A 26,420-nucleotide genomic window follows, 5' to 3' on the forward strand; every position below is an offset into this window, starting at 1 on the left:
AAAACCACAACAAATCACTATTTATTCACTGATGTCCCTGGCTCTTTCCCAGAGCCCAAAAACATTGCAAACTCAGGATTTCTCAAACTCCTGAGAATCAAGAGCACTAAACATTTCTCTGTCTTTTGCTCCTGAAGTGGCTTAGGTTTGTAAATCTTCCAGCTTGGCTCTCCAATTATGGTACCTAGCCTCTGTCTCCTTTCAGCTAGTTGCTAACACAGTCCAGCTGATTTCTGCAGAAGGAATGAACAAACAAATTTGAACAAGAAAAATGTCAAGCCTCAGAGGACAGTAACAAAAGGGCATACTGACAGGCAGCTCAGTCTAATCAGCTGCACCCCAGTATTATAAAAGGCAACATTTTTCTCTGCAAGCAACCATCGATCCTACATAAAGAGAGCTGGAAGGAGACATTGCAAGGGGGAGAATATTTTGAGTATAGAAGACTTTTCAGTCCATTCTTCCAGCACTGTTTACACACCTTATTGCAAACAGTCATTGAAAATAAAAAAATTAGTCCTTAGAATCATTCGTAGTCAGACGTGGGTCCAGGCTTTTAGCTGACCTTGGGACACTGCTGGTTGTCACAAGCTGCCTATCCTGGTCCCACTTGGGGCCACTCATCACTCAGTATACACAAGCCAGTGACTCTGGCACTTAAAAGTGCTTCAAGAAGCTCTCAGCTGCATTTGGGGCATCGTGATACAAGAAGAGTGATCTTAGCAGAATGTTTGCTATATAGAGAATTGCCTCAGAAGGAGAGAAACAATATTACAGTTCCGCCAAAGCAAGAGAGGTCTCACTCCCTCTCCCCCTTTTCACATCCATCCCACCATATGCTCTAGTCAGCCTGCTTGGCTCAGTTCAGAGAGCCATCCCAGCAAGGAGAAGGATGCAGATGCCTTCTGCAGGATGGGTGAGCTGAACTGGCCACAGAAAGCCACAGGACCTCACAGCTGGGAAAAAGAAGATGAGCCTTTTGGCAGTGCTGATCCATTCAAGCAGCTTGCCAGGTGCATGAAACCACAGCTTCAAAGCACAGAAACTCAAATCCTTATAAAGTTCGGCCTCTTTGCTTTGGTTTTAGGTGACCAGTGCCCTTACACGCACTGCCAAAAACACGTGTCTGCCAAAAGCTGGGCTGGAGCAAGTAGCAGGCAATCAGCCTGCCAGGTGAACACCAGACCCCTCCCAGGGGCAAACAGACAAATCTAGTCCAAACTTCATTTATTTTTTGCCAGCTGAAACTGTTGGTAAATGCATCCTGATATTTTACAGCAAATATTAAACAGTCTCGCTCTACGCCAGAGCTCCCATTTCCAGGCCCAAGGCCAGTTAATACTTCATCTCTTGCTGCAGCGTGACCAGCAGTGGAACAAGCGCTAAATGAGTCCTGCTGGTCCTGGTCTGTCAAAAACCCCAAGCTGGAGCATGAGGGACCACGTGAGACACTGCCTGCCTACCACACCTTCTCCTGGTTTGATTTCTGCAGATCCCATGGAGAACCTGTTCAGGAAAAGTCAGTCTGCAGGCACAAGTTTTGCAGCTTATTATTTGGCCCACATTTTTGATGTCAGGAAAACCACTGCAAGAAAATAACTCATCATTAAGGAGAAGGGCTCCAGAGATGGTTTTTTGTTCCAGTGCAAAGGCTTTTCTTTTAGCAGGCATTTGTCTGTGGTGTTTGCAACCTAAGTACGGCAAGCAGAATCTGAAAATAACACTGATTACAAACTGATTCTTGAAACAAGTCATGTCCGTTTCTTGGCAGAGCAGTAATGCATTCTCATCACTGAGTTTTTCCAATCCTGTAATACATTAATTAGTTGGAACATATTCACATCTCAAATATCATGTCAAATCACAACTTTTAATTGCACATAATTTCTACCAGTGTTTTGGTCCACAAATTATTTTGAAATACACTAGAGTTAAAATAAAACATTTTAACCCTTCTAATTTTTAAATAAACCCATAGGAAGAAAAAAATATTGTTCAAGAAGAAATACAGTGATTTAAAATAAGTAATAACTTTTGCCACAGATTTTTACATTTGATTTCTTGCTTTAAAGAGAAAATCCTGTACTTGGTAACCTTTATTACCTCCTGCAGCCCTCCTGAGCCATGGAAACAGATTTCGGAAAGATGCCCAAGGCCAATAATTTTAAAAAGCAACAATACTGAATTCTTTCACCCATTTGTTTCCCAGGTCACAGAATGAAAACCTGTAGACCTCTTATTTCCAATTTTAGCACATACTCTCACTTGAGACTTAGAAAGCAGCTTAAATTTGACTTGCAAAAGAAAGAGAGAGGCATGCCCTTACTCCCTCAAGAAAGCTTGGGAAAGTCATGTGCTTTTTTTTTTTATTTTAAGTTTTAGAAACTTGAACTCAAGATGTAAGACAGGAAAGGAAGGCCAAGCCAGGCAGCTGGTACAAGGAAGGTGCAGACACAGAGTCTTGTCCTGTGTCAGCTGGAAAAGACCCATATTAAAAAACAGCTTTACAAGTCCCCAGATGGCATAGTTCCGGGGACATTGCTGCACATGAAATACTGCAGCTCTGTGTGTGCTTTGCAGCATTTGAAATAAAACTGTCTTATGGATCTTCAGCTGTACCTATTTTAAAAATAAATAAACAAATATTTGAGGAAAAAAAAGGAGACTTGAAACAAAATACCCATGATCTATGGCCCCTACCGATTACTGCAAATTAACTCAATCCTAAACAAGATATGAACATTTTTCAAGAGTGCTTTCACTTGTTTATGCAGAGGATGTGTCTGACCCCCACAGTGCTGCCTGAGGTGGATCAGTACTACCAGGCAGGGTTAAGTGGACCCAAGATGAATGTCTAGAAGAAGCTTTTCTGATGGGACACTGGGATGGAGGGACACCAAGATGTCCCAAATCTGAACACAAAGCCTGTACTGCCATGGTTCCCATCACTGCTTGCTCTTCGAATCAGAGTGGAGACACTACCATTTAATGAAGGGGAAACTGTACAGTTACTGTGACTCTTTGTGATCCTGTTTTCTACAGCCTTTCCTCATGCAAAATTACCAGTGGTAACAGGATTTGCCCTACTTTTCTTTTTTTAGGGGTATTTTTCCAAGCCATACCAAGAGAGGGATCCTGGCTAACCCCTTCCTCTGAAGAACTATGCATTTTCTTCAGTAAGACCTTCTTTTGCTGAAAGGAGAAGCTAAAACTCAGACCAGACTATGCTAACAGATTGTAGAGCCCAGCCCAGTCCAGCCCAGTGCACAGGACTCCTCTGGAAGGATGAAACATGTCAAGTATAGTACCCTTGTCCTGCCTTGGCTGGGCACCTCAAGTGTGTGCGTGTGCCCACGTGCCTGTGTTTATGGCAAATACTATCTTCCTGCTCCCCACACAAGTACTTACTTCCTTGGAAGATAAGAGAATTAATCTGATGGTAGGAGATAATTAGGATTGTTCCTCTACACATAATACAAAATCCTTTTTGTGTACCTATTTGTGTCTACTGCATATGTGCTCACAGTTTTCACTCCTGAACAGGAAGGAACAGGTTTAAAAGGGATTATACATGTAGGAGAATACTTTGAAATCACTTAGGAAAATTCTCATTTCTCACCTTTGTCTTTAAACATTTACACAAATCTGAGGGGTTCCAAAGGGGAATTTTTATAATCCTGTTCTGTGCTTACTGCATTTAAAAGCAGTTAAAACTCTAAAAATGTCCTCAAGAGGCATTGATACTAGGAGAACATTCCATTTCATTAACGGTTATTTCATTTTTGTTAAGGCTTCCTTTATCTTTAGAATACATTTGGTACAATCATGGGATAAATTAATTAGGATCAAATAATACTATGACTCATCAACATACAGGCGTTTAATGTATACTTGAATAGGTTCAACAAAAAGGTGCTACTGATCCTTGTTCCAGTGGCGTTCCTCCTGCTAACTGGCATGTAAAGTGCTTTCTTCTTTCAGCTTTGCCTTTTCACCGAATCATCTTCCTTATTCTGGGTGCCATAGCATGAACTGTGAGAATCTGGTTGTATTTTGCCTGTCAATTTTTGTCCTAAGGAAATGTGGTGAGAGAAGGAAAAAACAACAACTCTGTGAAGAATTTTAATACAACAAATGCCCCACCAATCCATCATTTAAACATTCTTTGCTCCAGTAATCATTGTTTTCATTTGACTGGTTGTAACAATAGCTTGGAAAAACCCTGAAAATTTCTTTGAAAAATCTGTTGGGAACAGGAATAGAAATTAAGGGAACAGTATATTTATTAAATATGACTAGAGCACATTTGTGACTCAATTCTCCTAGGTCATCCCATTATGATACCTCATTTAAACGGAGTCAGAAAAAAGCCCTACTTACCAGGAATATGTCCACAGTCAATAAAAGGAATTTGTAAATGCTCCTCTTTTTTATTTCTTGCCATTATAATCACACCAAGGAAAGATAAGAGACACCTGCAAAATAACAGTGGCATAGTATCATTAGAAACAGTTCACTGCATCTGAGATGAGAATTTCTTTCCATGTTTCTTTTTTAAGGATTTCCAAACCCAAGTTGCTGAGTTTATAAAGAAACACATCTTCCTGGCAGCTCTATAAATTTATTCTGGGCTTCTTTCAGTCTAGATTTTGCCTCCTGAAGCTTTATTATCAGTTCCAAAGGCTCCACAGCCAAAATGACACTTCCAGCAATATATACCTAATCAGATGCCTGTGAGTGTGAGACCACAACATTCGAATCCCTGAGCAAATCTTCACAGAGCATCCAAGCTAGCATTCTAGCATGTGCAATTTCATTAACAACTCAGTCTAGCTGCGGACAATCGATATCTCTGTTGTTTTTCTCATTTGATTGTGTGTCTCAGGGGCAGGCTGCAAGCCAGGAACAATGAAAAACTGCAGTGGTTGGACACATCATCTATCCGCTGCGTGTTGGACACACAACCCCCAGTTCCTATCTGCCAAATACATGGCTGCTCATCTCCATTTTTTGTCTCTTTTCCAGCAGTCAGACAAGATAGCGGCTGTGTGCACCTACTCCAGCCCAACGGCACAAGATGAAGATGTCTGCAGCTATCAGCCCCATTTATTTGACAGCACTGTGGCAAGACACCTCCAGCAGTTCTAGGAGATCTTTTAACTATTTCATGCCCATTATTATAATTGTCACCTCTCCCAAAAGTTGTTATGGTGCTGATAGCTAGCAGAAGGTTTCTGCTCTCACAACACCTAGGCCATCCTTCAAAAACTTATTTAGTGTGCTCTGAATTTTTCTGCAGGCACACTGTCCTTCTTGACTCAGGAAGATGGGGGAGAGTCATTACAGTACTGCCTTGTAGGCAAGCAGCTCATATAATTTGCCCGTGCTCACAGGCAGCAAAGACCAGCAAGACGCACCAGTGGAAGGTAACATGGGAGGAGAAGTCTCACAGCTGTGAAAGCATCCCTATAATTTGATATTTGGTGGAGAGCAATGACTTCTCCTTCCTGCTGGAAGAACACATGATGCTGGTTTTTCATTCCATTATGAGATTAGTAGTTCACAAGTGTCTCACATTTTTACATATTTGGATTCAAACCCAGGCCTCCAAACTCCCAAAGCACAAACATCAATCTTTCCTTTAATGTTTTTTTTATCCTACTATAATGGCTATTCCATAATACTTTAATAAGAAGGTGGGTTTCTTCTTACTGAGAAGAGATTCCACAAGGCAATGCTGTTTCAGTACAAATCTTAGTGCAGATTTTAGGCTGATACACTTACCCGAACAGAAACATGAACACACTCAGTAAAGCTGCACTTTGGAATTCCCGATAAAATATGACCCCTGGAATGTGACAGAAACAAGAATTGAAGATCTTGACTGGCTTCCAAGTGATATGAATTACAGCTGGGAGGGTCAGGAGAAGTGTCATGCTTAAACAGAGCAAAAAAAATCCCAAATAAGGTATTAATACACATTGTGATGTGTTCACTTTATGTCCTATATTCCATAATCTAGGCTTTCTCAAGATACTGCATAGGACTGGAGAAGATTTAGTCAATCAGGTTGGAACATGTGCTGGGTTGGTAATTGCACAGATGCACATATTTTTTGCACTGTCAGCAACAATTTCTATGCAGGTCAAACTCGAGGTCCTATTCACAAGCAGAGACACACCAATACAGCTAAGAGGTTCTTCATGGACTTCATTAAGCTACTCCAACAGACCATGTGGACATCTTAACTCCAATTGGGAACAGATTTTCAATAACTAACTGTGTCCCTGACGTTTACACCAAGTGAAGAGCTCCAGCAGCCAGGTTTGCCAAATCTTTCTAGCTGTAGGGATCACTAACTCTTTCTGGTCACCCCTCTTCCAGGAATTAGCACCTCTGTAGTGGAGGTGACAGAACCAGATGTGTATCTGGATCTCAGCTGCCCCTATTAACAGCCAGGTATATTAGCTTTAAACCACTGATGAGCACAGCTCTGCTTAGAAATGCCAGAGAGGGAACCAGTGCAGCTCAAGTGTGACTGTGTCTTCAAAGGCCGTAACTGGGGATGGGGGAATCATGAGACAAGGCACCTTCTACGAGCACCCCAGCAAGATTCAGCAGAGGTTGTTCTTTTAAGCTCTACACTGGTTTAACTAACCTGGTGCAAATGCATGTGTATCCACTCTCAAAGCTATTAAGCCATTCCTGAATAGGTACTTGATCTTTTAAGGAGGCACCAGGCCAAATTCCCCATATGGTCACAGGAACACAACCCCCTTTTGGCAAAAGTTTCCTCTTGGTCACAAAGTGTAGGTCTCTTCTAACACAGGTGCTGAGGCAATCTGCGCATGAAGCTAACTCCCCTCCTCATTAATGGCAGCTCTGCATGAGAAACTCCTGCACAGCAATGACAGGAAAGCCCCCAGCGTGTGTTAAAATGAGTCATAAATGTTCTAACAACATGATCATTTTGGCTCACTGCTGATACAGCATCTTAGTCGTCCTCCCAGCTCATGTTCTTACACTGCGTACCAAGATTTGCAGTCCCTCTTTAACAATGCTGAGTTCAAAGTTCTCACCCAGAATAAAATGTTAAATGCTTAAAAAGTTTTTGTAGTCATTTTATTTCCTTCACTTAACCCAGAATTCCACTTTTGAAATGGAATATACACTAACTACTATGAAGCACAGCTGGTTGTCATTTGAGCAGTTTGCCAGGCTGTTAAAATTACTCTACCAGTTCGTATAGGGAAAGGCTGGTGTGCACATGGTAAATTCATTTACTGGGTGTCAGTAAGAGGCTAGGATAAATGCAGGTACTTCTAGTAAGCCAGAAAGGCACAGTAAATCACACATATCTATTTTGGAAAGGTTAGAATTTGATTATTTTTTATAGAATTATAGAATGATTTGGGTTGGGATGGACCTTAAAGATGATCTAGTTCTAACACCCCTGCCATTTATTTTGTTTCAGAAGTTGTGAACTTATTTATTTTTCAGAACTTAAACACCTATGACTTAGGAAAAGTTTCTTTCTGTGAAGACAAATATGACTGGTTTGGGTTCCTATCCACAAGGTTCCTATTCTTAAAAACCTGATGTTTAGAAAACCTTTCTGCAGAGGAAGAAGGTCAGAAACAAACCTGAAATGGTGGCACTGGTGGTGAAGAACACAAAATTAATGGGGACAACTGCTGTTGCTTCATACAGATGCACTGCTTGATTCAAGAACCTGCAAGATAAGCATTATTGCAATTCATGCCTACAGGAGGTTCCTTGCACTTTAAGCCAGGTTAAGCCACCTCTTTTCAGTTTAACAATAAGTATGGCCATTTCTTACCACAATAGCAAGTAGCCCTGGACAGCATACATATACTGAATTTACTTTCTGGTTTTGACTCTGTGGAGTACAAATGAATAGGTGAAAGCAGGAAGGCTAGTGTGGATTCTTCTAGCCATAGGCTGTCAATGGACATATTTTTGAAGCATTCCTGGAAAAATTTTGTCTGCCACAGATAAGGGAGGAATGCTAGGGTATTATTGCTTGTTATCTGCATTGGTACTTGGAAGCAGTGCTGCTTCAAGCAGCCAGGGACAAGTTGCTCTAACTCAAACAGGTTGTGTAAGGGTATATTTGCATCATGGACATGAACACAGGAGTTCTCATAGGAACTGTTTCACTTTGCTGAAGTCCACATTGCTGCTATGGCTCAACCCAGTTTGGCTGAAACACCTGTTTGTGTGTTTATCCATGCAATCACACCCCAGAAACACTCTGTCCTGCCAGGAAAGTCCAGGAAGGTGGCTTCAAGCTTGGGCACCTTGGGCTGGAAACTCTCTGCCCTGCTCTTCAGAAAGGCAACATGAACCCTCACCAGAATCATGGGCAAGAGTGAGTAGGGCCACAGGAGCATACACTGCACACAGACCTGCAGGACTGAGGCATTGGCCGTGGAGCAGCCTGCACAATCTGCAAAAAGGCAAAGCAAGTAACCCACTTGTGCAGAGACCACAGCTATCAACATTCACCCATAGAGTGATGAATCATGAGCTGGAATTGTGGATGCACCTGTAGATATTCTGTTACGTGAATGGTCATTTCAGAGAAAAAAAATCAGGAGTCTGCAGAGTATATTCAAACCTGTAAAAAGAACCACACTTGAACATTTCACTGCTGCAATATATGTGCACAGTAAAAATCCAAGCTTGGATCTGTTTTAGCCATTAAAATAATTGTGTGGTTATTTTAGCAACTGTTGAACAGTCTCCATGGTGCTTTAAAAATAAAGAAATCCTACATATCCACAGGATAGTCAGGATTTTGAAGTCATTGAAAACACCTCATTATTTTCTCCCATTTGCAACAAACTTGGTCACAGGGACTAAAACAGTGATACCAAGGCCCAGCGTTGGATCCAGGAGATTGTTGCAGCACAGGCTGTTTTGAGCTAATGAATGACAGTCAAATAAAATAAGGGGGAAAAAAAATAAAATGAAAAATTTAGACTGACAGCACCGTCCCTGTTAGAAAATGCATCCAAAAGAGTAGAGAGAAAGGGACACTGAGCCCAGGGAATTAAATGGGCACATTTCACTTCTGCTTTAATTTTGGCCAGCAAAAGAAAGAAAGAAAAAATTACAAGATGGAGAGGTTAATTCAGCATCTTCTTATTTACCAAGCACTTATTTCCTATTTTAAATGCCCAGAGCTGTTCTCCCAGTGAAGACAAGCTGGATGTAAATCACTTTATAATCTGTTACAGGGGAGTTCCTGAGTCAGCCATGGAGAGTCAGTACATAATAATGCATGGACTTTCTGATTCCACATGGGAATGGTATGTTCTGCCATGAAAAAGCTGGGTTGGCTTTTCTACTGGAAAATAATCATGCAAGTAACTACTCAGGCTCACACTGGAGCAGTCTAGATGAGATTACTGAAGGCTGCTATCAGCACCAGAAGCAGAGGGACAGGCAGAAAGGGAACAGACTCTGTTCAGCTGCAAGACATATTTTACCGTGCTGCCACCCCCAGCAATCTGCAAAGGCAGCATAAACCCATCACTTCACAGACCAGAGGCCTGCAGGGAAAGCTGAAAGGTACAGTCAAACAGGATAGCAAAGTACAACATGCAGATTTAACAGAGGCAGGGAGAAAATTGGGATAAACTCCCTTCTTCAGTCTGACTGGGGCCATAAAGCTGGGGAACAGACATGAATAATGAGGGTAAACATGGCCATTTGATTATTCAGCAATAAAGGCTTCTAAAAGTAACCCCCAAATGACTACATAAGCATAAATTTCACTTAGTGTGTTAAGACTTGTGCCAAAACTAGGCAAGAAAATTTGGAAAGACCTCATTGAAGGTGATAATGAGAGGAGGCGGTGTCCATAACAATCAATTACAAACTAAGAAATAAAGCTTAAATAAACAATACAATCAGCTGGAGACAATTCATGCATCTGTCAAGGCTCTGCCAGGAGTTTGTTGCCTTAAAATGCAACTTGTATCTGGAATCATTATCAGTACCAAATAAAACTGACAGAAAAAATATGTATAAAGATTAGTAGGTAAGTAGAATCTCACTTACTTGATCTGGAAAGCACAAGAAGCTGCCATTAAAACAATCATCATATAGAAAACGGAGTAAGTTAGCTGCATTTTTCCCTTCACAGAAAGTGCTATCATGCTGGACACAGCCTTAACAGCAATGACAGTCAGTGATGCTGAAAGGGAAAGGAAGAGATTAGCAGGGCAAGATTCAGATTAGCAGTGACCTCAGCACATCAGTGAGGGAGGAGAAAGATCCAGGTCAGAGACACAGGTCTGATCACTTAAAATAAGACTGAGGAAGGATTTGGGCACCTAAAACAAGTGTATGATTTTATAAATGCTTGCTAAGCTACTGTCTAAGCTCAGTGGCCTTAGGTCCAAGTATGCTTTGTGTTTAGCCTTTAAGTTCTTGCAGCACACTGAACTCCCAGTTGAAGGTGGTACAACAGCCTCCACATCCTCCACACAGACTTTATTTAGCTCCAACTTCTAATTTGGAGCCCATGTTACAGTATTCAGGAGACGTCTGAGAGGTCTGGTTATCTGTTCAAAGCAGTTAGGATGCCTCTTTATAGAAGCCTGCATGTGACACTTGTCACCCTCAGGATTTCTCTTCTGCAACAGGAACTGGACAGAGTTGACTTCTGGGATCACATCCCAAAGCACTTAACTCTTCCCATGGGCTATATATATATATGAAAAGCAGACAAACAACACAGAGGTCTGCACTTCATTTCAGGGGTCAGGCTCTTAAGACCGTTTACTGAATTTATCCCACACAAAGAGTATTTCAGTAGTGTCAATCCATTTAATCACTATCATTGCATCACCACAAACAAATTTCGGACAGCAGACAATGGTTTTAATACATGTCACCAGTTCAGAGAGGTTCTGCAAGACAAGTCTTTTAGAAAAGGGGCTGAGAGTTTAGCTAAGAGTTATTTTACGTTTCCTTTTGGAGCTCTTAGTTTATGGAAGCTAATCCAAGATGTCTGTGATTACTGCAAATAAAATGTAACAAATTCAAAAAACCCTAAAAATTTCAAGAGTCAGGATGTGGAAATGACCTTTGAAGAAAGGTAATTAATTGTCAGGAGCACTGTCCCCCAGCTGAGATCCAGTTCCACCCTTGTGCAGAGCTTGGAGTGTTGGATTTCAGTGGTCTGATTCATCCTCCTGTAACATTCAGATTGGCAAGGAGACCTGCACTGTGCAAAAGGTTCAGGCCAAGGGTTTGGGGAAAAGGAGGGGGAAGAAGAATGAATGCAGGTCTGTGAGTTTGATTGCAAGCATTTCTCTTATAGAAAGTCCAAAAGTTCAGGGGGAGTTTAAGAGTTGCATACACCCTGTGGTGATGCGTTCATCACCATGAAATTCACTGTTTTCGTGACAACCTTTCCACCAAGCACTTCACTTCTTTCTCTGTAATGGAAACAGGTGAAGTGGTTTAACAAACACAGCTGTAAAACAGAGCAGAGGTCAAATGCTGTCCTGCAGTGGTGCAAATGCTATGATACAAAGTCAAAAATACACTCAAGCCCCAACAAGACATCCATATAAAAATTGAGATTTGCACTCTAACATGGGGAAGTTATTATTTTAAAAGAACACTTACAGGTAAAAATGAGTATTTTGAATTGTCCAGCTAAGGGTAAAGATTGCTAAAATTTTTTTCTGATGAAAGGGCAGTTTCCATGCCTTATAATTTTAGCAAGACAGAAATGAAAGCACCAGGGGGTTTGGTTGGCTGGTTGGTTGGTTTATATTCTTCAAGAAGTGGAATGATCTTTTTCATTAAAGCAACTCTGAAACAAGTTTCAAACCTAGGAAGTTGTTTTGTCTGTTAGAACGACCTCCCCTCAAGGCTAGTGTGACAAATGATGTCACTTTCCAGCTGTTACGGCAGAAAGCTCTGAAATCCCACTATAATCTGAAATGTTTCCTCCTAAACTTATGATAACTGAGTATATACATGAGGTAAGATGATTCTCACCAAATGAATTTGCAGAGTTTTACTAAGCAAAACTTGATCAGGTTTTGTGATCACCTCTGTATTTTCTTGTTGGTGAAAGCAGCTTGCCTATCCAGTGAAACACAAGGCTGCCCTCTCTTTAAAGAAACCTTTCTACATTTAATTTACATCTGTATGAACACTCCACCAGGAATATATCACCTTTCATGAACACCCACCCCTTTGGCAGGCAGGGCCTTCCAAGGGCAGTGCCTGTGTCACACAGCTGGGAGCAAAGTTATGGGCAATTTTTCAGCACCTCCATCACTTTGCTCAGCAGAGAGGTCAGAGACCAAGCAGAGTGCCTCAAATGTCAATTTGTGGGGATTGCCAGGCTCCAGGACAGCTGCAGGAACCAGAGTCAGATGCGGTTCTGGGTTTCATGCTCAAGGGAAATGTCAGTATTTCAGAAGTTCCCATGAACCAGGATTTGTTTATTTGTGTCTATTTAATAGAGCAGAAATAATGATACATTTTTCCTCAGGCTGCATATGCTCATAAAAACCTCAGCAGCCACCAGCTGAAAATGTATTTTTGGTTGATTGCAGCCAGACCACCGAACTGCAGTTAGTGCCTGCGAGGGCACAGGTTTGCAGCCTTGCTGTTGTTCATCAGCTCTGTGTGTCCCTTTCACACTGGCAGCATCAGGGCTGGCAGGATGCAAAGCAGGGCTGTACAGACCAACTGCCCAGGTCTCCCAGGGCTTGCTTGGGGCAAGCCCAGAACTGCAGCAGTGATGTGTAGGAACACATCTGGAAATCTTTAGGCTTCCAGTTATGCAGAAGGAGGCTGGACCTTTGCTCAGGAGTGCACAGTGCTTCATGCTCCACATGGCCGTGTTGGAAGCTGCAGAGCAGCTCAGGCGAGCTTTGCCAAAGCTCCAAGTCTCTGTGCTAGCACTGGAGTTGGGGGATAGCCACACTCACACTTCCCTCCTCCAGTTAGACCTAAGGCTCTGGGGGCTCTTTCACCTCTGCCTCCTGCAGGGAGCGTGGAAATCCTTCAGTGCTTCTGCAGAGCTACAGATCCTAACGTTCCTAGCGCTGGGAAACCTACATGGGATGACTGTCCCCAAAAAGTTGTTCTGAAAGTCTGAGCTTTTCAGCTGAGTAAGGAACCAGTCAGGGAGGGATCTGAAGGAAGAGAGTTAATAAATCTGTGAGAGTTTTTCACACTCAGTTAAATCAAAATTTTGTACCTGGCAAAATTCAGTGAAATTCTATTTTATCAAAACCCTCATGGTCGTCTCCATTAGAAATGTGTAAATCTTCGCAGACTGATACGTGCACCCACTGAACTCGGTAAAAAAATAACCTTTGACTTCAATGGCACAGTTTAAGCACCTCTCACTTCAACCAAAGACTTGTGGTGTGCCATGAGGGTTTCACGGAGAAATGACAAGACAAGGACAGGAGAATTTGTCACACGGGGTGGTGAAAATTCTTCACATAAGCCTGCAAGCATAGGACCTTTAGAGATGACCTCCTGACATTTCTCAAAACTGATTCAAGTTTAACTTTATTGAAAGCTGCTGATAAAATGGTCTCCCGTATTTCCCTGGTTATTGATTGTGGTGACAATGATAGAAAACAAACTTCAGTGGCCCACTGCATTCTTGTTCTTCTTCAGGAAAGGTGGTAAAATATGAAATGTTGCATATGCAAACAGTCAGAGATAATTAAAGTTGTTGTACAGTCACAGCATATCACTGCATTTGTTTACAGAGCACTTACAAGGTCTCAGCTGCTCTGTTTTAGAGAAATGATTTTCACAGCTTGCTCTCCAAAACAAAGTTTCAAATAGTCCACTTTCCCAGGATCTAAACCTAAAGTGTTATTTTAAAAAAGTTTCAGAATACCATTGCACATAGCATATTAATTTGAGGGTATCTGTAAAAAGAAATAGTCCCAGAAATAAGCATAGAAACTACGTTTCATAATCAGCTTTTCTCTTCACAAAGAGACTCCAGTAAAAATCATGTGAAATGTTTCAATGATTCTCCTAGAGCACACTGCTTTGAAATGGCTCTAATCTAAACTATCCAGAGAGACAAGGAATTATCAAGTAACAGACAGGAACATTTAACTGTATAATATGTTCTTACCCAGTAGTGCTACCATCATTAACAAAACCACGATGTGTTTCACAGCCTTTCTTTTGTAAAAATAGAGGAGAATGCAGAATATTATAATTTCTAAAATCTGAAAATAAAAGAGAAGAAAGTTAGAGCTGTGAAACTATGTAATAACTGCTTCATTCAAAGTCTTTGAGATGTCATATTCATTTTTGCTGCTCCACCTGTTCAAAGAAAAATGGCTTTGTAAAATATCTTCTGCTAAAAAAGAACTATTGACAGTTGACTGAGCTAACAACTGTTGTCATTTATCTTTCCTGTTACAGCAAAAGTTAAATGTTGAGCATTTCTTATATCTTTAGTTTTTATTTTTGCACTTCTACCTGTATTTTATCACTGGTAATGTTGAGAAGACTTTTTTTTAATGTGACAGCAAAAGTACCAATATTTATCAGTAATAATACTTACAGAAACTCTGTTTATAATTCTTATGGAGTAAAGCACCTAGCTAAAGAAAGAGCAATCTTTCCTTTTAGCTATAGTATTCCTAATGCCACTCACTCTTTGTGATGTGAAAGCTTATTTTTGCTACCCTCTTTGCCCTTCTCATCATTCCTACTAAAAACTCCCCTCAAAATTTTGTCCAAATTCTCTGCCTTACATCATAAGGAGGAAAGCGTTTATTTCACGTGATAGCTCTCAAATCACAGGTACCTGCCAGGAGCTTACCTTGAAAAGTTCAATGACACACTAGACCACACCACAGGACATGTTGAGATGCTGAAGCAGGTTTACCTACACCATGCATGGTCCAGTTTTGCTCCTTCAATAACATGTGACAGCTAAATGACAGACAGTTAAATTTGCTGACTTGCTGTTAATGTGTATCTGCAGATTCCCTCAGTAACTCCTGCCTTTTGCCATCTCAACAGCATGGGTATTTTGCCTTCTACCCAAAGGGGTTGCCCAAATATCCCTCTCTATGCCTAAAGAAAACAGCAAGTGCAAGGGCCATAAAGCTTCTGTGAAGCCCAGAGACTTACGAAAGCAGGAGTGATGCACCTCTGCACCTAAGGGGTGCTCAGGAGCCCGGTAGCCTTAGAGACAGCATGAAGATAGAGAAGTTCATTTGTGCATGTCAGAAAGTAATCAAATGGGGGAAATAAGACAGAAAATGAGATTGTCATCATTACTGAATCTCGTTATTGTTATTTTTTTCCAACAAAGCAAATCATGGAAACACCTGTTAATCTTTTTGATTTTTATCACCAGCATACTATTTTATGTTTCATAATGCCACTTCATTCTTAAACCAACAGCAACCATATGGCAGCAGTAGACTCAAAAGTACCTGGGTGTTGTGCTGAGGAAATTTCCAAAGAGGCGACAGCACAGTTACTAGTGATGGTTACATAATGTAAGTAGCCCATTTCTCATTTTGGAGAGTGACTGCAGAAGGAAAGCTGTCAGCTATGCCCAGTTACTAAAATTCTCTGCCACACTTATACCCTCCCCAGTTCAGTAGTGTTTAAAAATATGAGCAGAATCAAATTATGCTTTAATTTAATTTTTATTTACCTTCACGTGGATCCCTTGCTCCCAAAGACAACCAAGAGACAACTGTGTTTCAAAACATGAAGAACACAAATTTGGATTTTATACCACCTTTCTTTAGAAAATGTAACTTTTTATCACAAGATTAGAAAAACCAAAACAGCAAATTTGGTTGGTTGATGGGGTGTTTGGTTGGTGTTTGTTTGTTTTTACGTGTGTTGAATAGAATAAAGCCTTTGGCTGTTGGTTAAAAAAAAAACAAACAAAAGCTTTCCTGGGTTACTGGGCTAATCCTAATTGAATAATCTTTGCAATCTCTTGTGAAGCGCTGGTCTCATCTTCCTCCAGACTGATGTCCCTCCCCACTAGGCTTGCACCCAGACATGAGTGCTGGGCCACCAGCTGGTGGAAAAAGAGGCTTTTGCCTCAGTCTCACAGTAAGTAATTTGGCCAGCCTCTCCAGCTTTATTCAACAGTGCAGCACTGGGTATGTCTAAATCAGGAACCAAGGCACAATAAACGACAAGGTCTGCAGACAGGTGAGTTCATCTTGGCCTCCCTGTTGAAAACTATAACAGGGTTTTGATGGGACTTGAGAGGAGAAGTAAAGGTGGCAGCTTTGCCCTTCGTGCCACTGGCCCTCTTAGGGCCAGAGGGGAATATCACATTATCAGGCTGCAGCTACAACAGCCACCAAGTAGCTTCATTTGCTATTCTGACAGTGAACAATTGGTAACAGAATAGAAGAAATCCATGCTAAATAAATATTCCCCACTCAGAAAGGTACTCATGTTAAGAAAGGAGTCCCAGAGATGTCCTAGGTGTCCTCTTCCATGACACACCAGTTCAGGTCTGGCACACAGGATGGTGTGACTGGGACTGGGCCACGGCACCAGGTGACAGCACTGTGAGATCTGCTTCCCTCACCAGTGCAAACCTGAGCACCAGACACCCTTTCCAGACCCTTTGGGTGGTTACCAGAGTGTGCAGAAACCCATGAGACAACCCTACTGCAGGCAGCCAGCTACACCTACACTGATTCATTTTATATCCTCTAGACAATCATAGCAGGGGGAAGCACCATCACCATCTGTCACTGAGATTTCAAACTATGCAAGAACAATCATCCAAAAACAAGCCAAGGGACAGTCACTGGCTCAAACTGCTCCATCACAGCAGCTCTCTCATTCCACTCTCTCTTCCACTTCAGTGGCAGGTAGTCCCAAGCAGCACCAGCTTTGACTGAACCAGACCATCGTAGCTGGCTTTGTCCATCAGCCTTCTGTTGGTCCTCATTGTTTCATGATCTCTTCTCTTGCTAAAGCTACCATAAAACTCCACTGCGGTCTCCTCCTGCTTAAAAGTAAACTAACCCACCAAGAAGACATGTCTGAAAGGAAACAGCCAAGAAAAACCATCAAAAGGACATTGGAGTCCCTGATGGCAGCTCTGGAAGAGGTGCACAGGTCCGTGTACGTGGCTGCCTCTACCTCCCAGGGAAACCCCAAGAGCAGCCATGGTATAGAGCCAGAGATGGCAGTCCTGTGACAAACCTAGGCAGATAAATTATGTTTGCTTTCAGGGCTGCTGTTTCAGTTTACTCAGCTCTGTCAAATCTCACATGCTAAGCAGGAAATTCAAACAGTTAGTTCTCACTTAGTGCTGCCCAGCAGCCTAACTATTCTTCCATGGTTCTCTGTCACTTGGTGACCAACTTACAGGTCATCTTTAATGAGAAGACAAGGGAGAGTCTGTGACAATTAAGTCACATTGCAAGCAAAGTGCATAGCTCCTAACAGGGCCTCACACAGCCAGGAACCCTTCTGGGGTGCCCCAGATGCTTCCTACCCAAAACAGACCTTACTCTCATCACTGATAGCTGTGGTAGTGATAAATATGAAGTCCAGGAATGGGAAGTGCAGAGATTATATGAGCTTCACATACTCTGTTTAGAGGAACGGAAGGAATTTCACCTGCTTACAATCATCTTTGCTATTATAACTATTCTCTACTGAGGTCTCCTCAAGCTCACATCTCATCAACATTTTTTAATAATCGTATTTTTCATGTTTCTAAGCATTACCAGAAGGCACCAGAACAAAATACCACATTGTCTGCCTCAGCTGTTTTTCTGGCATATACAGGATAGTCTTCTAGGCACTTTGAAAGAAAAGCAGAAATGTTTTGAGACTGATTTTGCAGAGATTAAATATTAACAACCCAATTCTTACTATGCTTCTGTTTAGGGAAACCTAAGAGCTTCATCTATGATTTAGGCCTTCTGTAGAAACTCAAAAGTGCGCATAAGCAAAAGAGAAAAAAACAATCTAGGATAGTCATTCTTGCTCAGACATAATTATGCTACTGCAGAGTCTCAGAAGATGACTCAAAGCTGTCTTGTGGGAATTAGAGGCTACTTCTGCAAAATATACCAGTGGAGTGCCACATGGGGATGGTTTGCCACCCACAGAAAATATTTTGTACCACTGGAGCATTGTATTTGTCAGCAGACCACACTTTGGGGCTACTTTTAGAAAGACTGTTGCACTGCATTATACTTCCGTACTGTCTCCTCACTGTATATTTATACTGGAAACTCTGCAGCTTCTGCTGCACTTTTTTATGCCAACAGCCAACCTGTGCTAGGCATTTTACAAACAATTTTGAAGAGCTCGTTCCCTGCCCAAAGAGAATGTTTACAGCAGGGTTTGCCTGATCTTCCAGCAGCATACCAGGGTAACCAGGCTGGTATCTCAGAGTCTCTTGTGGAGCCTTTCACTCACCCCTTTTCTTTGGTCAGAGGAAGTTCAACACAGATGGATCCATGGAACAGAAGGAACAATTAAAACTTGATATACTGTTGAGTCAAGAAGATTTGCTGTGTACTTACTCCATGCTTCCCTACAACCTATGCTCTACATGTAGAGTAAGATGCTAGCTGAGGTAGGAAAAGAGGTAAGAGGAGGAAAGAAAGTTCAGGGGTTACCTACTACTTCCTCCCAGTGTCTCCTAAGAAGAATACAGCACAGTCTTCCTACTCATTCAGTTGTATTCTTGAAAACTTTTCCTGAAATTAAGTCAAAAAAGTACTGAGGTGGGGAAAAGCCCTTTTCCATCAACGTGTTGGTTTCAAGAAAATTGGAATGGTATACCACACAGAAATTTCTGGTGCCACTGGGCATGGATAGGGAGATTTCTCTCTCCACCATTTCTGCACAAATGGGTGAATCAACAATTTAAAAACCATGCCTAAAATGTCAGGCTACTTTATCATCTGTAAGTGGAACGGAATGGTAGAGGGTGATGTTCAGTAGAAAAGAAAGAGCACTGATACCCCTGTTTTGAACTCCCTCCTCTTACTCTGCTGATTGCATGAAGCTCCTGTGGTTGCTGAAGCTACCCTTACTGGGTACCCCAAAACTCTTGGGTATTGCCTTCAAAAGCCTCTCTACTGCCTGACTGAAAGGACATGCTGTGATTTATACAGCATGAATATTAATTTCTTCCACTGAGCTCTTATCACCATATTTCAGGATCTTTTAAAGGGCACAAAAAATAGAGAGAGAGTTTAAAATGCACAGCAAATTGAAAGCGAGGATCAATATTTTTTATGGTAGGATGCCATTTGTGTTTAATCAGTAGTTCATGGATAGTTAGATGCATGTAAAGTCTGAAGTTTAGCTAAAAGATTAAGGTCCTTAAACTGTCTACTCAGTGGCCTCCTAACTGAGAATCTTACTGAGAAAAGCCTGGGCACTAAGAATCTAACTTGAGTGAGTCACGTCTCTGGGAAAAACTAACTGCTTCTGAAGCTCCTAGATTGCATCTTTTACATTCAGCTGAAGGAAAACATTTTCAGCTTTCCAGAGGAAAAGAGGGACAGAAGTTCATCCTACTCACTTCGGTCTTGTTCCTGATGTTAATTAAACACATCAAAGAAGATGTATGGTGTTTGAAGTTTGTATACAGATACTTTAATCAAAATGGTATTTTTGTATTTGAATTCCAACTCAGGTTCAGATTAACCTAAGTGGCAGTGAAGTAGGCCACCCCTTCACATCTCAGCTCCTTGCAAAGCTCCTTTCAGCCAGGCTTAAGAATAAAACAGAATATTATGAAAGAACAACAGCAGGACCAAGAACACACATAGCCTGATTTTTAAAAGCACAATTCCATCACATTCCAGAAAAGCCCTGTAACTTAGATGTACAGGCAGACAGGGTGGCATGAACACATATATAGGAAATTTAAGCAGTACCAATATTTAGGTTTTCCCTCTTGTTCCCCAAACATCTAAATCTTTCCAGTCTTGTTGATACTGCACAATTATGATTTTCCCCTGATATGTAGTTAAAAAATATCTTTTGTTGCTGCGTATTTTCAGCTTGGATTCAGTAGGATGATGAGGGACTTTCTTTCCTATGAAAATCACAATTTATCTTCAGGAGCATTTTTTCTGCCACTAATTCATAATGCTGTAAAAAGCCCAGTAACCCTAGTTTTTCTGATTAAGGGAGTAGTGTGAAGCAGATACTCACTGAATATACCAAAAAAGGCCAGCTGACTAAGTAATTCTGTACTTGTCGTGCTGTGAGCTCTTGAGGTACACTTGGAGTGAATGTCACCAACAAGTATATCCCTGTTATAGTCAGTGTTCCTCCTTTGAAAAAAAGGACACGTTAGTTTGGCAATACAGTATTTGGTAATCATGGTCATACTTGATCTTCAGCTGGTTTGGAAATATTTTCTAGAAGAAAATTTAAGTCCATTTAAGCAGATCTGTACTTAGCCAATTGGATTGCCTTGCATTTGTGGCCTTATCTATTCTAATTTTTATTAAAGACTCAAAGAATTTTGGAAATGTGAAAAAAGCTGTCAGTAAAGTCATGTGAATTAGGGTTCCAACTCAACAATGCATTTTCAAATACTGTCAATTCTAAACCCAAATTTATGAAAAAGAAGAATCAATCCTTTGTATTTCTCACAGGCAAAAGGTGCATCACACAAACTTAGCCTAAACTGAAAGGACAAGTTTCCTACTAGTGCAGTCAGCTGGATCATTTACCAGTGTAAATAAACATAACTGTCCCAAAGTCAGTGTGGCCACAGAGACCTGCTCCAGCTATCAACCTGCCCTGGAAGCATCAGATGCAACACATATGTGCCAGTCAAGTGCTCATGCAAAGCTGTGATAAGGTCAACATTCTGGCCACTCCCTGTTGTATTTGCAGATCTATGAACTGTTCTATAAAAGGATGATTTGCAATAGACTCTTCAGCCACTAGGTTGCCAGGGCCCCTTTCAAGGTTGAACTTGCATTATTATGTTTCTAATAAAAATCTGCAAGTTCTGCCTTGTGGACATCCAACTGACAAACACAGATGTTCACTGAAGTATCAAGATAGAAGTGAGCTGATCCTAAGATCATAAACTGTATTGGATTAAGGAAGATATTAGCTAATCAATTTTTCTTCAAGCAATCTTTAAAATTCTTGGTAAGCCTATAAATCGGCACAGAATGCAAGGCTCAGGAATACAAAACAAAGCACATCCAGAGGGCTTTGCTGGCACTGCTATCTCACACAGCTCCCTTGGAAAAACAGAACTGTGTTATATTTATGTGCTTGCAAAACCATCACCATATTTCCCATTGTACAGCTCATTCTTATGGAATGTAGCAACATTGTTAAATCCATCTTGCAAAGTCAAACTCACAGAAATAAAATAAATCAGCTGAACACTAGTTAAAGCAACACACAGTGTATAAGGCCATAAGGGAAACATGATCAGTGAAGGGGGGGGGGGGGGGTGAATTTAGCAGCTGAGCTGGCAAACTTGGATTCCAAACTTAAATAAATCGTATATAGCATTCCTGGAATGATACGGAACAGATCTCTCCAACACATTCATGAGAACAGCTGTCCTCACTACAGTTTGGACAATCAAGCCTAGATGCTAGGAACCCACAGAAATATCAGGTGCCCTGTATCAGGTGCACTGTCCCAGTTGAGATGGTTTGGTGTAAAGCCCAAACCCTGAAATGTGCTTTTCTCTCACTATTACTGTGTTCAAGGCGAGAAGTTTTGATATGCAAAAAAATCTTGGACACAGACAAAAAGTTGACAGGCTTTTACAGTGAAGACCACATTTCCCAACTGAACACTTGACAATATGATTATTTGTTTTTTGAAGTGATAATACTAAAACCAGAAGGGAAGTTATCACTTTAAATTGAGCTTGCATTTTTGTGCAATATGTATGCAGTAAGAAAAAAAAAATCTTGTATTTGAATGAGTAACTCAATAACTTCCCCGTTTTTATTAATTCTGTGTTGTACTCATAAATATAATACTAAAGACAATCTCATAGGCAAAAATAGAAAATGAAAATAAATTTGAGCAATAAGGCCACATAAGGAATGAGTTACGGTTGTAAGAGCAGAGGATTTGGGAATACAGTCTTTTCCTCATGCAATGAAGATTCTCTCTCTTTCTATCACTTCTTCCCAATTTTAAAAGTATCTGCCTTGAAACACTTGCTTGGGAAAGTGGGAGTGTGAAGGTGGGGGGCTGCGTGAGAGTTACAGCTTGCTAAGCATATGGCAGCACACGTCTAGATTAGCAAATGCTTACTTACCCAATATATCAGCAGTCCTCATGGTCTTCTTTAGGAAAAAGACAGAAATAAATGCACTACCTAGAATAGAAATATAAAGACTTATATATATATATATTTTTTAGAATATCAAGTGCTATAACAAAAACCTGCCCTGGGACAAGTTTAAATATATCTCATGGGTGGTGTTGTTGCACCATACCATGATATAAACAGCCAGCAGTCCATTCCTGCAGCCAACCAACGCTCAGTTTCTGTAAGATTTCAGACGTATCCAGCAGGCTCTTACGTGGTTGAAAAGATGCCCTTCCTATTTCCCACGCAGGGACACTGCCTAAAACAGGAAAACTGGGCACTGATCAGCCTTACTGTTTCACCCCCCATTTTGCTGTATGGACTGGCTTAAGGCAAATTGCATCATAGAGCTATAAAGTTCTGCTTCTTTAGTCTTCAATGTATTAGAGGCTTAGAAGTAAAGAAACAGCAGTACAGGCTTATAGGTAAAGTACCAGCAGTACAATTGAGAAGATGAAAGTCACTGCAAAAACACAGTATTTAGTATGAACTAAGTGGTCATGACTTCTGCAAACAGGGAGAAAACCCCACACAGGTACCGTATGGGAGCACTGTCCATGGTCTTTCAGAGTGACTCGCTCTGAGGGAGGAGAAAAATGGAAGTGAGTCCTAGAAATTATTTCCTCTTTTCTGGGAAACACTTTCTCTTGTTCAGCTTTTGCATCTGACCTCTGCCAGCTCCTAGTCGTACCTCTTCAGGATGGGCAGCAATGGGAAGATGAGCAGCAGTAGTGGTTGGGGCAGGTTTTGTGGTGAGCAGCTCAGTGTGGACATGTGCTAGAGAGGAAAGAAGGGCTTTGAATTTAGGATGGATGAGACTGGGAGACATGGCTCTATTCCAGCACACGACATCTACCTCTAAAAAGAAGAAAAAGAGGCTGGATAGCTCCTATGTAAAAGAGATGAGCAAAGTCCTCTGTGAGAGGTGCATCAGTGATGTTAGATTCATCCAAAAACCTCAAAGAAAGACTGCTCAGGAGGGACAGCAAAGGGATGTGTTGAAACAGAGTCATGGGATGCTGCTACAAGAGCTCTGTACTTGTCTACAGAATGGTTTATTATTGAAATAACAGTCCAACATTTTTACAACTATCTTTGCCTCATTATCTCAATTCTTCTCATGGAAAATTTACTTTGTGGTTAGCTAGTAAATGTACTCTAGAAAAATCTAGAGAGGTTCATACCAAGAGGCAAACAGAGAACTGGAATTCACCATCATGTGTTGGGGTCTCTGCCCCTGCCATGGAGCCCTGGGAGAGGGGCCCTGGGGGGCAGACACGGGGTTTCCCTGCCCCTGGTCAACCTCATTCCCCATTGGTTGGTTTGTGTTCCCTGCGCGGGCAGAAGGACCCTTGGTCCCGTGACTGGAACAGTTCCTGGGCAGAGCCCCGGCCATGCGGCTGGAGAAATAAACATCTCTGAAACATCTACCACGAATCTGTCCATATATACTTCTTTTCCACGGGACTCCTGGTTTGATATATGCGTGTTACAGTGGAGAATGCGGCCACGACACCGATCCCTGAGGAAATTCGTGAGTAAAAAACCACTCTAGACCTCTCTCTTCTCATCTTGGTTTGGATATTCTCTCTGGACTATGGAAGAATCGTGGGAAATGGGGCTCTCTGAGCCACAGAAAAAAATGTATCTAGAAGTAAAAGGAATCCTTGAACAACAAAACAAAAAAGTAATGCAACCAGGAGATCTAGAACACTTTTTTATCTGGCTTTTCAAAAGGTTCTCCTATATTTCTCGAGACTTACTTTTTGATATCGAACCTCCTGGATCTTGTGAGGGGTGTTTCTGGGACGAGATCTGGGATAAGGCAAGGGATCAAAGAGAAGCTTTCCGTGCATACCTTGTAATCAGTGAAGCTCTTGAGGAGCATTTGTATGGTCCCATTACCCCCAAAGCAGAAGATCATACCTATCCCATGGCCGAGACCACGCGGCCGCCATACCGGGAGCACATGACTGCAGCCATGCCGGCGGAGGTGCCTGTGCTGGATGCGCCCGGCCCCCTCGGGAGCGCGCGCCTTATCACGGACCCCATCCCTGTCTCGGGGTCCCCGGCCACGCGGCCGCGAGTGAGGGAGCGATGCCGCAGGTGCCGTGGGTGTTGTGGGCCACGAGCAGCCAGGAACCGGGCATTGGCGTGGCAGCCCGCTCTGAGCACACGGCTCGGAGAGCCCTGCGGAGGGAGAAGCGGCGGCTTCCACAGCGACACGAGAAGCCGCGCAGCGCAGCACCGAGCTGAAACGGGGCCGCTCTCAAAGCAGCGTGGAGTTTGCGGAGCAGAACCGCTCACAGGCCACGGAGCCAGCGGCGATGGCAACGCGGGGCCGCGCAGAGCCCAGACACGCGCCGGAGCAGCGCCGCTCGGAGAGCGCGGAGCAGCCGCAACGCGGGGGCCCGGCCGAGACGTCGGAGTCAGTGAGGTGGCGGCCACGCGGGACCAGCAACCACAACAAACACGCAAGCACGTGATAGGAGCAGTTATAGCAATGAAAATCACAGGAACTGTGAAATGGTACAATGTAAAAAACAACTATGGATTTATAACACGAGATGATACAGGGGAAGATTTATTCATCCATAGAACTGCCATTAAAAGGAATAACCCTAAAAATTACCTGCAAAGTGTAGGAGATGGGGAAGTTGTACAATTTGATATAGTTCAAGGAAAGAAGGGTTTACAAGCAGCAAATGTTACTGGGCCTGGGGGTATTCCCGTCAAAGGCAGCCGTTATGCACAAAATTATAAACAATATCCATCCCAGCAATTTCCCTACCCACAGCCTACTTTCCCCTTTTACCCTATACCCAATATGAACCCTTTCCTAAGTTTACCCCATCCCCAGTTTATTCCTAATCCGTTTTTCACCCCATGGCTTCCCTATACAATTCCATTTCCCTACAATTCCTCTCCGATGCCGAGGGGGGGATGAAAAGAGGGAGAGAAGAAATTAAACCCTCTCCTGCCTCAGTTTCCCCACAAAGCATGCCCGGAGAGCTCTGTCTCCCTTCTGTCAGCCTTAAGATGTTCCACAGAATCTGTTTGGACATTTAAAGACGCAGGAGGGTGGCTTGTTTTGTCTTGAAACTGTTCTTGTTACGTTTATCCAGTAGTTTTCATTCTCCTTTTATTAAAATAAAACGGGTGAGGTGTTGGGGTCCCTCCCCTGCCATGGAGCCCTGGGAGATGGGCCCTGGGGGGGAGGCACGGGGTTCCCCTGCCCCTGCTCAGATTCATTCCCCATTGGTTGGTTTGGGTTCCCCGGTGTGGCCAAGGACCCTCGGGTCCCGTGACTGGGGGAGCTCCTGAGCACAGCCCCGGCCATACGGCTGGAGAAATAAACATCTCTCTGAAACATCTACCATGAATCTGTCCATATATATTCTTTTCCACGGGACTCCTGGTTTGATATATGCTTGTTACAGTAATCCCTGCTGTAACAATCATGCCTCTGTTTTCCACTCAGTAGAAAATCAGATATAGCAGAAGTCATAAAATTAAACTGTATCAAGAGTGATGGGGATCTGTGCAAATGAGTAAGTGCAATAAAAGGATCTTCAACTGAAAATGCCTCATTGAAATTAAGTTGCCTGATACGGTTTTCTTTATTCAATTTTTCAGTGATGACTTTGCTGGAGTGAAGACACTGATGGTATCCAGGCAACACTGGTAATAGCAGAGCTACCTATGTTTAGAGAAAAAAGAAGGGACAAAAACCAGGAAAGAAGCAGCAACATCCAATATAGTGCAGGAATTAATTACTGCTCTGTCTCCCTGCTCTCACAGCTTTCACAAATCCCACCTCAGCCCACTCACCTAGACAGTCTCTGTCACAGCAAAGACCTGTTGCTTAAAGGACTGGTATCTCAGTGATTTTTTTTTGCTGTTGTTGTTTGTTTGTTTGTTTGTTTTGAGTACTCCATGTCTGGGCTCTCTGCATTCAGCAGAGGTCTAGTAAATGCAATTCCACTGTTGGCATCCCATTTGGGGTAAGATGAGTTACGCCGAAGTGTCAGCTTGGGGG

At 42.2% G+C, this 26,420-nt stretch overlaps 1 protein-coding gene across 1 annotated transcript in view; it reads right to left on the minus strand.

Annotated features, from left to right (window-relative positions):
• Positions 1-1,849: 1,849 nt before the first annotated feature.
• Positions 1,850-26,420, minus strand: part of NIPAL2 (NIPA like domain containing 2) — a 55,898-nt gene continuing 31,327 nt past the window's right edge. Inside the window, 8 exon segments of the mRNA XM_042036316.1 lie at positions 1,850-4,072; positions 4,381-4,475; positions 5,785-5,848; positions 7,644-7,732; positions 10,090-10,225; positions 14,168-14,264; positions 20,230-20,351; positions 22,328-22,387. Coding sequence (XP_041892250.1) covers positions 3,978-4,072; positions 4,381-4,475; positions 5,785-5,848; positions 7,644-7,732; positions 10,090-10,225; positions 14,168-14,264; positions 20,230-20,351; positions 22,328-22,387 — 758 coding nt within the window. The 3' untranslated portion in view covers positions 1,850-3,977.

Source organism: Corvus kubaryi, unplaced genomic scaffold (assembly GCF_017639235.1).
Source record: "Corvus kubaryi isolate FWS band 111438036 unplaced genomic scaffold, C.kubaryi_AGA036_p1.0 37385, whole genome shotgun sequence".
Taxonomy (NCBI): domain Eukaryota; kingdom Metazoa; phylum Chordata; class Aves; order Passeriformes; family Corvidae; genus Corvus; species Corvus kubaryi.